At 38.2% G+C, this 15,736-nt stretch overlaps 1 protein-coding gene across 3 annotated transcripts in view; it reads left to right on the top strand.

Annotated features, from left to right (window-relative positions):
- Positions 1 to 15,736, top strand: part of CCDC30 (coiled-coil domain containing 30) — a 159,687-nt gene that overhangs the window by 94,615 nt on the left and 49,336 nt on the right. For all 3 annotated transcript variants that reach the window (XM_036832536.1, XM_036832547.1, XM_036832556.1), the window contains 3 exons: positions 3,262 to 3,441; positions 8,337 to 8,546; positions 11,905 to 12,059. In XM_036832536.1, coding sequence (XP_036688431.1) covers positions 3,262 to 3,441; positions 8,337 to 8,546; positions 11,905 to 12,059 — 545 coding nt within the window. The remainder of the gene's footprint in view (positions 1 to 3,261; positions 3,442 to 8,336; positions 8,547 to 11,904; positions 12,060 to 15,736) is intronic.

A 15,736-nucleotide genomic window follows, 5' to 3' on the forward strand; every position in this document is an offset into this window, starting at 1 on the left:
AGAGAATGGCAGGATTTGTGCCACATTTTCTGTTCCTGGTACCTAGCCTCAATATACAAAATACGTTGTTTGGGGCGGGGGGGAAAGGCCACAGACTTGGAATTGTTTTAAATATGGCTATTGCTATTTACTAGAAATCTGCCTGCAGGAGAAATAAAAGGAGTGACTACACCTCAGTTCTTTCACCTCAATTTTATTGGTTCCCTCTTGTACAAATTAAGATTTCCCTGCACACACTTTTCTAGGAGTTATTTTGAGATCCTTAGAGGGAGGCTTTGTACTCATATGGAAACCACATTCAAAAGACTGATAATATACATTTGAGAAGTGATTCAAGTGTACATTTAGAAAACAAGGAAGACTATTAGTAAAAGAAGTCAAAAATATATTTGAAAAGAGGTTTGGATAGAGTGAAAACTAGGCAAGTCATAATAAACAAGGAAAATATATACCTGAAAGGAGATTCAAATACATTTGAATGAGAAGGAAGTCACTGGATTTGCTCAGAAGACCAAAAAGAAGTATGACATCACATATTCAAAAAGAGGTTGATTTTACATATCCCAGACAATCCCTTTATTGGGCAGTGGACCAGTGTAGGAGGCTTGGGCAGAGGCTGAACACTGTGGTCACAAAGGTGATAAAATCTTTGCTTATGAGCTTAAAATAATCAGTGAACTTTTAGAATAATGAAATTTACAGTATAAGAAGTCACACCCTGGTTAATTTATTAATTTTCTCTAATTTACCCTTTCCCATTATTTGAAGAATCATTTCTCAGTACTTGGGGGGAGGTGAAAAACTATTAAATATATAAAAACTCTCTGGGAAATCTGGGAAAATAGCCATTTTGTGAAAGAACAAATATATATACCACATAGCCAGTAATTTTTTTCCATAATAATGACTTTGAATTATTGAAAGAAGTGTGTTATTCTTATTCATTTATTCACCCAGTATTAATTATTAATTGAGTATCAATTTTTTTTTTTTTTTTTTTTTTTTTTTTTTTGGCCATGCCACACGGCATGCAGGATCTTAGTTCCCCAACCAGGGATCTTAGTCCCTTGACCAGGGATCGAACCCATGCCCCCTGCAGTGGAAGCACGGAGTCCTAACCACTGGACAGCCAGGGAATTCCCATTAATTGTGTGTCTGTGATGTGCCAGGCCCTGTGTTAAGGTACATACAGCAGTAAATGAGGTAGACGTGGGCCGCATGGGAAAAAATAACATATTTGTGTTATTTGGATTCACATTTCCCAAAACACTCACACATGCTATTTTATTTACTTCTTTAAGCAAGCAAGGAAGAAAATACATTTTAGACAGATTTTTGTCTGCAGTGTGCTGTTCAGTGATAATTTCAGAAACACTTTCTGTATATGGGGTTCTTTGACCTTCTGATAGCTATAGATTGTTCTACTTTTTTAGTTCTTGTGTGTGTGTAGTTTTTAGTCTTCACCCTGTTGTCAGATTATGGTGCTAATACTTTGCTGCTTTCCATGTGTACTGTGTCTTATTAATCTCATAATGTGCAAATTTAGGTAACTATATGCTGAGGCCAGACACCAAATTTTAAAGAATGCTCATAAATGGCAAATATGTAGGATAAAAACTGTGAGAGCCTCTATTATGAGTGACTATGTGAGTTATATTGTTCATATGTGTTTTGTGACATCATTTGTGGCTGCTGATGGCCTTTGGGGGCTTAATTTCTGTTGTTCAACAGTATTCCTGGTGAGGTTACAGTAGCTGAGTTCTAGATATTATTTTCCCACTATTCTTGAAACATATTTGAACCACCATTAATTATCTTAATTTTATAGGTTTAAAATGTAGTTTCACATTTTTTTACTATGCTCTAGGCACTATACTTAATACTCTGTGTATATTAAGCAATACAATGAGGCAGAAATACTATTGTTGCCACTTTATAGATGAAGAAACTGAGGCTTTAGAGAGCCTAAATAATTGGCCTAGAATGACACTTTGTGGTGGAACCTGGTCTGTCTCCTTTACAGCCTGACCTTTTAACAGTTTTGTCATCTGCTTCCACTTGCTGAGAAACTCAAAGAAAGCATATAGTCCTCACGTCAAGCTAAGCTAATTTTCTAAGGAAGGGTGGCAAGCTGGCTCCCAAAAGCCCTCCCAGGGTGTATGTCTTAGATTATCTTGGTGAATTTATCTGTGGTTTGCCCTTAGGCTTGCAGTCTCCAAAACTTTGATGTAATAGCCACCCCCCCCAAAATAGATCTGAGTCTTGGGGATACATTTACATTAAACCAAACTTTCAAGACTACTGGGTAAAATCAGAATGTCAATTAGGTATTCTTCTATAATAATGAATAAATATCACTTGAACATGTGTAGATGAACCATGCATTTACCCATAGCGAGCTAACCAGGGATCTTAGATACTTGCAGCTCTTAAGACAAGCAAATTGGATCTAGATTGCCTTTCTGACTAAACCAAGACAGGAACTGAAGGGCTAACAGGACTTGGGGAATTTAGTGTGGCAATTCTGTTATAAGCAAGATAAACTAGAATAATGACGTGGGCTTTTCAGAATGTCATGAACAGGAAGCACACTGGACCAGGACTCAGGAAACAGACAGTATCTTATCTATTGAACTGGAGAAGGTTGAATTCTTTCTCAGCATGGCTGTGTGTGCCTACCTTTCAGAAAATCTAAATAACTCCTCCTTTGGTCACGGGAGTTTTATTGTGCCAGAGAGACCTGGCAGGAGAGTGTGTTGTTGAGGAGTAACCGAAGGAGAATCATTGGAGAGTGAAAGGAAAGTGATGAGGAAACCTGGTAATTTAGTATCTCTCGTTAAATGTTCTCTTCCCCTTTGCCAACAGACACTATGCGCACGTGCGCACATGCAACCCACATACACGTTCACACTCTGCATCTTAATATGTTGACTCTTTGAACTCCCTATTTAAAGCATGTTTTCCTCTAAAACTGCCCATGCTTCTGTTCCCCTTCATTAATATGAAAAATAAGAAAGTTAATTTTCTATGCTTAATTACTTTTGTTCACATAACTTCTTCAATATTTTCACTCTAATATAACAGGAGTTAAACTATATGAACATGTACAACTAGCAATACATGTAAAAGAGTAATTGGCTGTAGCTAAGCTAACTCCAAAAGCATTTACATGTGAATAATCACATTCTGACAGCTGGAACCCATGTTTTACCAACATTCTTTCAAATTGTCCATGTTCCCCTTGTAAAACGTTTGCTTTAGTATCCATCATCTGGAGAAAAACTGAAATACCAGCAGCAAGAGGAGCTACAGCAACTTCGCCAGAATTTGCACCGGCTCCAGATTCTGTGCAACTCAGCAGAAAAGGAGCTTCGATATGAGCGAGGAAAGAACTTGGACTTAAAGCAGCATAACAGCTTACTTCAGGAAGAAAGCATTAAGGTAACTCCAGTGGGCGTATCCTTCATTTAAGAATCTCGGTTGCTCAATTTACCCTGGGAATAAAGGAATCAAAATTCCTCAACTTGATAATTCACGACAGAGTCCCCAGATGGGTAGACAATGTGAGCTATCTGGTAACTCCCTCCTTTAACTTCTCCCTACCGAGTAGGTACACAGCTCAATGGTTTCTCTGCTGCTGAAAGGCTGTGTGTGCTGTCAACCTGTAAATATGAAAAGGTTTAAGTTACGCAGTCTTTTGAAATCATTACCTAGACCTTTTAGCACGTAGTAAATTTCGATGACCTGAACTAAATCACTGGTGGTACTGCCCTAGTTCTATCTCTGGATGTATTTGTCTCTAATAGATGCATTCATTATTATTGGTTGAATCAAATAATCAGCTGCACCAAGGTACAAATCATGAGAGAGCAAAGTTGTTCTTCCTGACATGAGTGCATCAAAAATTGGGGGGAACATCCCCTAAACATGCTTGTTTTAAAATAATCTATATAGAACTGCCATCCACAGATTCATCTAAATTTTATGAAACACAGGGGACTTCCCTGGCAGTCCAGTGGTTAAGACTTCATGCTTCCACTGCAGGGGGCATGGGTTCAATGGCTGGTCAGGGAACTAAGATCCTGCATGTCATGCAGTGCAGCCAAAAAAAAAGAGTAAGTTTTATGAACCACAAAAATGTTCAAACTGAACCACCATGTAAAATAGAACTTTCTTTTAATTGTGGTTCAATTCTGTAAACATATACTAGGAACCTAATATAAGCCCCTATCTAAGATTCTGGAATTCAACATTCAACAAATATTTATTGAGCATCAGTCCTACACAAGGCAGGCCTTCTTGTCAATACTGAGGGTTTAATGATATGCAAAACAGACACAGTTCTTATCCCCTAGTGCAGGGGTCAGCAAACTTTGACCTATGGGTCAAATCCTGCCTGCCTTCCATTTTTGTAAATAAAGTTTTATTGGCACACAGCCATACCTGTTTGTTGACATATTATTGACGGCTGCTTTTGCACTACCACAGCAGATATGAGTAGCTCTGACAGAGACCATATGGCCCACAAAGGCTAAAATATTTACTATCTGGCCCTTTATACGAAAAGTTTGCCACCCCTAGTGTAGCAGGATCAATGACCTTATTCAAAAAGAGACATAAAAATGGATTCAGAAAGGTCCCTACTTTTAAGGAGCTCACAGTCTAGTAGGGGAGATATGGAGGAAAACAAATAGTCATTTATTTCGAACTTCAAAGGAAGCCCTTTTGGGAATTCTAGGATTATTTGGATAAACTTCTCACCCTTCATGGTTTTTTGAATTTGATCATATTCCCTCAAGCCTTTGTATTTTTTTTAATAAATTTATTTATTTTTATTTTTGGCTGTGTTGGGTCTTCGTTGCTGTGCACAGGCTTTCTCTAGTTGTGGTGAGTGGGGGCTACTCTTTATTGCAGTGGGCGGGCTTCTCATTGCGGTGGCTTCTCTTGTTGCAGAACACGGGCTCTCGGCATGCGGGCTTCCATAGTTGTGGCTCACAGACTCAGTAATTGTGGCTCACGGGCTCTAGAGCACAGGCTCAGTAGTTGTGGCGCACGGGCTTAGTTGCTCTGCGGCATGTGGGATCTTCCCAGACCAGGGCTCGAACCCGTGTCCCCTGCATTGGCAGGCGGAATCTTAACCACTGCGCCACTAGGGAAGCCCCAAGCCTTTGTAGTTTTAAATTAAATTCCAAATCTTTCTCACATTTCAAGACAACCTTTTACCTTTCCCTTCAAACACCTTTCTTAGATCATTTTAACTGTCCACTATGAGCGTACTCAAGCAATGCTACATCTTTGTCAAGGCACAATGACCATAACAACAGATCATGACATCTTATATATGGTTGGCACCCTATAAATATTTGTTGATTAATGAATGAGTCCTTCAGGGATGGGTAAATGAGAGCTTGATAAAAAGAGAAGATGTTTTTTGTTCTGTTTTAAATCTCCTTCATGGTGGGATAAATTATTTGCCATTTCAGTAATGAGACATCATTCTTTTGGCTGGTCCCTTGGGCCAGGCATTTACGCAGAGTCATATGCAATAGCCAACTACCTTATAGTGACAGTTTGTCCACTTTATCTCTTATAAACCTCCCAACCCTGAAAGGTAAACATTTTATAGATGAGAAAACTGTTCAGGGGACTTCCCTGGTGGTTCTAGTGGTAAAGAACCTGCCTTCTAATGCAGGGGACGCGGGTTTGATCCCAGATCGGGGAACTAAGATCCCACATGCTGCGGGACAACTAAAGCCCGCGCACCACAACTGCTGAGCTCGCGCGCCTCAGCAAGAGAACCCGTGTGCCGCAAATTACAGAGCCCACACACTCCGGTGCCTGCGCACCACAGCTAGAAAGAGAAAACCCGCACGCCACAACTACAGAGAAGCCCACGCGCCGCAACGAAAGATCCCGCATGCCTCAACAAAGATCCTGCATGCTGCAACTAAGACCCGACACAGCCAAAAAACTAAAAAAATAAATTAAATAAATAAATATACATACATATATAAAAAACTGTTCAAGTGGCAAAGCTAACAAATTGTGGAGTCCGAATTTAAACCCAGGTCTGTTTTTGTCTTTCCTGTGTAGAGTTATCTTTCCGTATTATCCCTTTCCTCAATTTGGGGTCATTTTTGAACCTCAGCTTTGCCAATTTAAAGATTACTTTTTTAAATCCACTCAGAGGTAATCGAACTCTGGGTCTCTGGCTAATGTTAGGCGTACTTATAAGACTGGTTAAGAAACCAGAATACTTATTTGTTGCTTTTAAACCTTTTTATTGTGAAATATAGCACTCAGGAAGTACACAAAACATAAATATACAGTTTAATGAATTGTTGCAAAGTGACTACCCATGTAACCACCACCCAGGACAAGAAATAGCACATTGCCTGCATACCAGCAGCCCCTGCATACCTCTTTCCCACCATAATCCCATTTCCTTCCATCTTAGCAGGAACCACTAATTTAAGTAATTACTCTCTTGCTTTACTTTATAGTTTTACCGTCTATGTATGAATTCCACACAGTATGGTTCAGTTTTGCCTGCTTTTGAATATTTTATAAATATAATCAATCAGTATACACACCTTGTATCTGTCTTCTGATGATCTACTTTGTTTGGAAGGTTCATCCATGTTGTGGTGTATAGCCATTGTTCATTCGTTTTCTTTGCAGTAGAGTATTCCACTGTAAGGAAATGCCATAATTTATTTATTATTTCTGTGATTTATGGCCCTATCACCTGTTTCCACATTGGGAATATCAAGAAGAATGCTATAGGCTTGCAGAGCTTCAGGCTGAGAGCGGTTCTGCCACCACCAATACTGAGACACTGTACTGAATCCTCTTCCTGGTGCTTAAATGTCCCAATCTGAAGCTTAAGAAGCCACTCTAGATGCACATGTCATTGGCAATAACAGTGTTTGCTCCAGTGTTGTCATCTTATTTCATCATTACCAGCATTACCAAAATGCTGAGCATTGTCTCTTAAGACCAATGATCATAGATCTCAGAGGCCTTTAGCTTTCTTGGCCTATGGAGTAGGTGGATAATATATTATGAAACCTATATGCCCTTTCTATTTATAATAAGTTTAAGTTTCATAATCCTGAACCAATCCAATGCACCAAATATTCCAACACTCAGTTTCTTCTTTTCTTTAGTTTCTTTGTTTCTTCTTCTATTCATTATAAAAGCCAAATAGAAACCGGTGGGACAGGAGATCAGTGGAAGAAGGGGGATTAACAGGATGATTTTAATCTGGCAAAGGCCACATCATTCAAGGCCAGGCAAGCTGGTGGGATATGTTCTCAGAGTGATGGGGAAGCCACTGAAAGATTTAAGCAGGAGCGGGGGTCAAGTTGTTCAATTTATGTTTTTAAAAGAACACTTTGGCTGCAGTGTGGAGAACAGATTAGAAGGGAGTAAAAATGGAACTGGCATGACCAGTGCTATTGCTATGGCCCAGGATAGAGATGATGATGACCTAGCAAGGGTGGTGACAGAAATGACGAAAATGGATTGATGCAAGATGTGTTGTAGAGGTAGAGTTACAGCATGTGCTGAATAGGCTCACTATGGCAAAGGAAGCCTCAAGGATGGCTCTCAGGTCACTGGCCTGAACAAAAGGTTGGATGTTGGCCTCCTTTACTGAAATCAGAAAGACTGAGAGAAGAACGCTTTTGGAGACATAAGCAGAATCAAGGAGTTCCATTTTGGCATTTCCATTATGTATTGGCATAAAAGTGGTATTTTTAAATCATGAGAATGAACCGAGAGAGAGAATGGTTCACTCTCTAGGAAGGCCTAGAATAGTCCAATAATGTTTAGAAGTTGAGTGCACTAGAATAGTCTACAAAAGAAACCAAGAAGCAACAGCAGAGGTAAGTGAAAACTAGGAGAGGTGGGTATCACAGACTCCAAGAGAGGAGAACTTTCTGAGATGGATGGAGTAACTGCTACTAACAGGTCAGCTGTCCACTGGACTTAAATTCTGGCCAGGGAAGGTCAGTAGTGCTCTTGGCACTACTGAAGTAGTGGGAATGAAAGCCGGCTTGGAGTAGACTGGAAAAAAAAAAGGATGGAAACTCTTTAGACCATGCATGTGTAGAAACCCTTAAGTAAATTCCTTTGTCCAGCTGCCATCTGGCTGGATAGACTTCGGCAAACCCTACTAACACAGAGCAGCTCCAGAGAGGTAATCAGCCACATGACGTTGGTATTTGTCAGCTCTTGGGGGGCTACACTTCCTTGAAAGCTGCTTATTCTAGCTCACATTCACATTCATTCCATGCTTATTTTTGTCACTTTTATTTATTCCCCACCTCTAGATCAAAATTGAACTCAAGCAGGCCCAGCAGAAGTTATTAGACAGCGCAAAAATGTGCTCTTCACTCACGGCTGAGTGGAAGCACTGTCAGCAGAAAATCAAGGAACTGGAGCTGGAAGTACTTAAACAGGCTCAGAGCATTAAATCACAGAACAACCTACAGGAAAAGCTGGCTCAGGAGAAATCTAGAGTTGCTGATGCAGAGGAAAAGGTAATTATCCTCACACTTAGTAAATAACATGCACTGAATACGACTACTGAAATCCTGTTTCCCTAAGGATTTTTAAAAATAGATACAGTGCAAACCTGATAGAATTCTAGGGGTTTTTTCACCCTCCCCTGCTTTCCTCTTTTGACGTCACCTGTTCCTAAGGTTCCAGTAAATCTTGTGTTTTTTAAGACTACATGAACTCAAAAAGGTAAATTTCATTAAAGCTATAACATGAACTTAAAGAATTGAGACCAAAGGACTTTATATTATTTATAAAGCATGTTATTTATACTTTATATTATTAAGTCAAATTTTAAAGGACTTATTCTCCTCTCATTTGGATTGCCCGTTTGTTTGATTTTTATTTTGTAACTTTTGGAGGGATGAGTGTTGTGAAATGAACCATTTTGAAATATTGCCCCTGCCTTTTAGACTGCCTAACACCAGGTGGCAGTAGTATGTCACACTTGCACATTTTGATCTGTGGGTTTGCGAGTCAAATCTTACATAAAAAATATTTCATCAAACCACATAAATATAAAACAAACATCAAAATTAGATGATAGCAATATGGCTTAAACTCAAAAACCCAATGTTGAGCTAAAGAAGCCGGCACAAAAGAGTTCATACTATGTAATTTCCCTTATATGAGGTTCAAGAATAGACAAAACTAAGCCGTGGTGATAGGATAATGTCTTTATGAGGGGTATGGAAGGGGACATGAGGGAATCTTCTGTGGTGCTGGAAGTATTCTTTATCTTGGTCTGGAAGAGGTGGTTATATAAGTAAAACTTCATTGAGTATGTAAGATATGTGTACTTTATCATATGTATGTTATTACTTTAAAAAAGTAATTGGTAAAATTAATAAAGATAAGTAAAATTTTTAAATTTAGACATACTAAATATTATTAATGGATTTTGTGCAACAGGAATGCATGTTCTGACTGCACCTGGAAGAGTAAACTAGTATAAACACTTCAGAAATCAATTTGGCATTAGATCTAGTTAAGTTAAAGATGTATATACTGCGCAACCCAACACTTCTACTAGGCATAAACGCTAGGAGAACTATTCTACTGAGCATATATATCAGTATACGGGAATACAATCATTTTTCATAGTAACATTGTTCCAAACAGCAGAAAGTTGCAAACAACCCAAATGTTCACTGGCATGGGATGGAAGAGGTAAACTGCATATTTACACAATAGCATACAACAGTGAAAACGAATGAACTCTAGGTACTTGCTGTAGTTAATACAATATTGAATAAATACCAAATCACCAAAAACACAGTATGATTCCATTAATATAATGGTCAAAATAGTACAAAATAACAACTGAGTCATATAGAAATACATATTATTAAAAGAAAAAGCAAGAAAATGATTAACACAAAATTCAAGATATTGGTTTTCTCAGGTGAGGAGGGAAGGGGAGTGATCAAAGAGGGTCACAGAGTAGACTTCAAACATATCGGAAATGTTCTGTTTCTTAAATTGGGTGGTGGGTTCAAAAGTTTGTCATTTGCCCTTGACAGAGAAGCCAATGGAACAATACTTTCACCTGTGGAATTAAGATTGGCTATCTTTAAGGAAGCATTTGCCCTAGGCAGAACTAAATGGGGCAGCTCAAAGGAACCCGAGCTGGCCTCAGCTAACTGGCTGCCCACTGCCATTGCCCGTGAATCATTCTACATCTTCACCTCTCCTATGGTGAGTGGGCTCTGCAGAGACCTAGGGCTAATGCAGAAAGCCCTTCTTTTAGAAGAGGACTGCCATTCACTGGCATCCACTGAACGTCTGTGGGGAACATGGTGCCAGACCATTGTAAAAGATTTGTTGTTGCATCAGGAATACAATAGAGGGAGAACAGCAATTCTGCTGAGAACTATACATCTGCCAAATATTTACTAAGCACCTACTACATACTAGTCACAATTTTAGGTGACATAAGGATTTATAAAAAATATGTAAACAAATTAAAAGGAGATCTAACAAGAAAATTTTAATGACACTTTTAGTCTAACATGTAAATTCTAAAATAAAATCATATATCTCTCTTTCAAATTCATAAATCTTATTCTTAGTTCTACCAGAGCATTAAAGAATGCACTACTGGGACTTCCCTGGTGGTCCAGTGCTAAAGAATCCGCCTTCCAATGCAGGGGCCTCAGGTTCAATCCCTGGTCGGGGAACTAAGATCTCACATGCCATGGGGCAAATAAGCCCACATGCCACAACTACTGAGCTCACGCGCCTCAACTAGAGAGCCTGCATGCCACAAACTACAGAGCCTGCGCGCTCTGGAGCCCGTGTGCCACAACTACAGAGCCCATGCGCCCTGGAACCCACATGCCACAAGTAGAGAAAACCCACACACCACAACTAGAGAGAAGCCCGAGAGCCGCAACAAAAGGTCCCGCATGCCTCAACCAAGATCCCGAGTGCTGCCAACTAAGACCCGACACAGCCAAATAAATAAATATTTTTTAAAAAGAAAAAAGAATGCACTACTGGTGCTAGGCAGTATGCCAATAGGTACTTGGTTTGTAAGAGACTTCTATTTTGTTTTGAGATACTTATTCGTGAATTTAGCCACACCATGGAGAAACTAGACACTCTCACATGTTGCTGTTAGAGGTGTAAATTGGTCTAAAACCTATGGAGACAGTTTGGCATTATCTGTTAAACAAACAAACAAATAATCATAACCTTTGCCCTAGCAAAATACACATCTCATAAGTTATTCTAAAAACATTGTTTGTAATAGTATTGTTTGGAATAGTAAAAGATTGGAATCAACCTAAATGTCCATCAGTAGGGGGCTAGTTAAATAAGTTATGGTATATCCTTACAGTGGAATGGTATGCAGCTGTAAAAGAGAAGAAAATTCTATATATTATATATAATATGGAAAAATCACTGAGTGTACTGCTATAAAAAAAGCAAGGTGCATAAGTACATGTAATATACCATCATGTGTGTAAAAAATGTTTGTATGAGGGAGAATAGTATTTGTTTAAATGTGCATAAATAAATCTCTGGAAGAGTACATAAGAAATTAATACCAGTGATTACCTATTTGGTGGAGGAAAACTGGAAGGAAGACAGGATAAGGATGGGAAAGAGACTTGTCACTCTAGCTTAGTTTACCCACATACACTAAATTATATAAATGTATTACATATTGCAAAAATTAAGTAATTTAATTCTAAAATTAAAAAAATCTGGTCACACTCTTTACTTTAGCTGAGATTTTTATGTTAGCACTACTGCTTGTGTTTTATATGGTATTTCCCTAATTGGAAAATAGGTCACACTCAAAGTTTTATTTGCAAACTCTTTTCATTTCAGATTTTGGATCTGCAGCAGAAATTAGAACATGCTCATAAAGTCTGTCTCACAGACACTTGTATTTTGGGGAAGAAGCAATTAGAGGAAAGGATAAAAGAAGCAATAGAAAATGAAGCTAAAATAAAGCAACAGTATCAGGAAGAACAACAGAAGAGGTAAGAGGAGCAAAGACATCATTTTTCCATGGGCTAACCATGACTGAGTTTCTGAGCAGCGTCAGTTTACCACTGCATTTCCTCTTTGTCCCCAATGAAGTAAACTCAGTCATAAAACTTCATATATTGATATATATATAGCACACTGTATTCTAATTGTTTATTTTCTTGCTTGTCTTTCATACTAGAGTGTGGAATTCTCAAGGGCAGGGATTATTTCTTGTTCTGGAACACACTTGGTGCACCAGTAAATCTTCTTGAATGAATGGATTGCCTATGAAATATGATACCCTGGGATTTGCTTTTCTAACTCTAATATGATTGGCACAAAATGCACACTAGAATGTGGTTGGTGTTTTGTATTTATCAGCTGATTTTCTTCAAAGAATATCCAAGTACTTTACAGGCATCTTAATCATTAATAAGCTGCTACTGGGTAGGAGCTGTCATGTTTTTTTCTAAAAGTATTTTGATTATTATTAGGATTCTTACTTAAATGATCTTCTTGTATATCCTAAACTTCAGTAACTGATGCTTCTTACTTCTATGGCACTCAGAATGATTCACGTATGTCTTAAGAAAAATATGGTTCTAACTACTGAAAAGATATATAGATATTCACATAAACTATTAAGCTCAGAAACTTACTTTCAGCTCTAGTTGAAAGCTCTAGCGTAGACCCTGGCACTCAGTAGGTGCTCAGCAAATATGTTGTGAATAAATGAATGTTTGAATGAATAATGAATTCACTCAGTTAGGTACGATAGAAAAATACCTGTCTCACTGCCGCTTCTACCAGGATGACACCCTCCTCCTGTTTTAATACAACTAGATCCTGAATAAACTACAATAAGTATACCTCTTAAAGCACTGCTCACAAAGCAACAGAAAGCTCTAGGGCAAGCATACAATGAGACAAAACAAAAATAATGAATGGTAAACAACCGTATAAGTCAAGGGGCAGATAACACTATCAGCCCCAGGTTCAAGAGAAGCTGAGGTAGTTTGCCACAAGGTAGGACAGCTGAACTAGAGACTCAAGTATCAGCTGGGCATCTAGAAGGAGCTATGGTGTTCCTCAATAGGAAGCTCCCTTGCTTCCAAAGAAAATCCAAATTATCTCTGGGGGAAAGCAACCTCAATTTAGATATTAAAGTACTCCCATGTATTAAGTTTAATCAAATATAAGCTTACAAACAAAAATCACTAAATAACACGAGGAAACTGGTTACCATGAATGAAAGTCAGCAGAAACAACAAACATCAGATTTATAACTCCCAAGAAGTTCGCCGATTGGAATTAGGAAAACTAGATTGTAAAACAATTGTGTGAAGTTTATGAAGAAACAAAAGATGCAATCAAAGAATTGAACAGGAAAAAGGCTATTTAACTTTCCTGAAACCTGGTTTCTTATGTTTGAAGTGGGAATAGTGATACCAGTTCTATACAACTTTTGTGAATATTGGCTAAAAAGAAATACATAGAAGAGACCAGAGGGCAGACAGCAGAAGCAAGAAGAACTACAGTCCTGCAGCCCGTGCAACAAAAAACACATTCACAGAAAGATAGGCAGAAAAGGCAGAAGGCTATGTACCAGATGAAGGAACAAGATGAAACCCCAGAAAAACACCTAAATGAAGTGGAGAAAGGCAACCTTCCAGAAAAAGAATTCAGAATAATGATAGTGAAGATGATCCAGGACCTTGGAAAAAGAATGGAGGCAAAGATCGAGAAGATGCAAGAAATGTGTAACAAAGACCTAGAAGAATTAAAGAACAAACACCTAGAAGAATTAAAGAACAAACAAACAGAGATGAACAATACAATAACTGAAATGAAAAATACACTAGAGTGAATCAATAGCAGAATAACTGAGGCAGAAGAATGGATAAGTGACCTGGAAGACAGAATGGTGGAATTCACTGCTGTGGAACAGAATAAAAAAAAAAGAATGAAAAGAAATAAAGACAGCCTAAGAGACCTCTGGGACAACATTAAATGCAACAACATTCGCATTATAAGGGTCCCAGAAGGAGAAGAGAGATAGAAAGGACCCGAGAAAATATTTGAAACAATTATAGTCGAAAACTTCCCTAACGTGGGAAAAGAAATAGCCACCCAAATCCAGGAAGCGCAGAGAGTCCCAGGCAGGATAAACCCAAGGAGAAACACGCCGAGACACATAGTAATCAAATTGACAAAAATTAAAGACAAAGAAAAATTATTGAAAGCAACAAGGGGAAAACAACAAATAACATACAAGGGAACTCCCATAAGGTTAACAGCTGATTTCTCAGCAGAAACTCTACAAGCCAGAAGCGAGAGGCACAATATATTTAAAGTGATGAAAGGGAAGAACCTACAACCAAGATTACTATACCCTACAAGGATCTCATTCAGATTCAAGGGAGAAATCAAAAGCTTTACAGACAAGCAAAAGCTAAGAGAATTCAGCACCACCAAACCAGCTCTACAACAAATGCTAAAGGAACTTCTCTAAGTGGGAAACACAAGAGAAGGAAAGGACCTACGGAAAAAAACCCAAAACAATTAAGAAAATGGTACTAGGAACATACATATCGATAATTACCTTAAATGTGAATGGATTAAATGCTCCAGCCAAAAGACACAGGCTCCCTGAATGGATACAAAAACAAGACCCATCTATATGCTGTCTACAAGAGACCCACTTCAGACCTAGGGACACATACAGACTGAAAGTGAGGGGATGGAAAGAGATATTCCATGCAAATGGAAATCAAAAGAAAGCTGGAGTAGCAATACTCATATCAGATAAAATAGACTTTAAACTAAGGAATGTTACAAGAGACAAGGGAGGACACTAGATAGTGATCAAGGGATCAATCCAAGAAGAAGATATAACAATTATAAATATATATGCACCCAGCACAGGAACACCTCAATACATAAGGCAACTGCTAACAGCTATAAAAGAGGAAATCAACAGTAAGAATATAATAGTAGAGGACTTTAACACCTCACTTACACCAATGGACAGATCATTCACACAGAAAATTAATAAGGAAACACAAGCTTTAAATGACACAATAAACCAGATAGATTTAATTGATATTTATAGGACATTCCACCCCAAAACAGCAGATTACGATTTCTTCTCAAGGGCACACTGAACATTCTCCAGGAAAGATCACATCTTGGGTCACAAATGAAGCCTCGGTAAATTTAAGAAAATTGAAATCATATCAAGCATCTTTTCTGACCACAACACTATGAGATTAGAAATCAGTTACAGGGGGAAAAAAAAAACATAAAAAACACAAACACATGGAGGCTAAACAATACACTGCTTAATAACCAAGAGGTCACTGAAGAAATCAAAGGGGAAATCAAAAAATACCTAGAGACAAATTACAATGAAAACACAATGATCCAAAACGTATGGGATGCAGCAAGAGCAGTTCTAAGAGGGAAGTTTATAGCAATACAAGCCTACCTCAAGAAACAAGAAAAATCTCAAACAATCTAACCTTACACCTAAAGGAACTAGTGAAAGAAAAACAAACAAAACCCAAAGTTAGTAGAAGGAAAGAAGTCATAATGATCAGATCAGAAATAAATGAAAAAGAAAGGAAGGAAACAATATCAAAGATCAATAAAACTAAAAGCTTGTTCTTTGAGAAGATAAACAAAATTG

Source organism: Balaenoptera musculus, chromosome 1, assembly GCF_009873245.2.
Source record: "Balaenoptera musculus isolate JJ_BM4_2016_0621 chromosome 1, mBalMus1.pri.v3, whole genome shotgun sequence".
Taxonomy (NCBI): domain Eukaryota; kingdom Metazoa; phylum Chordata; class Mammalia; order Artiodactyla; family Balaenopteridae; genus Balaenoptera; species Balaenoptera musculus.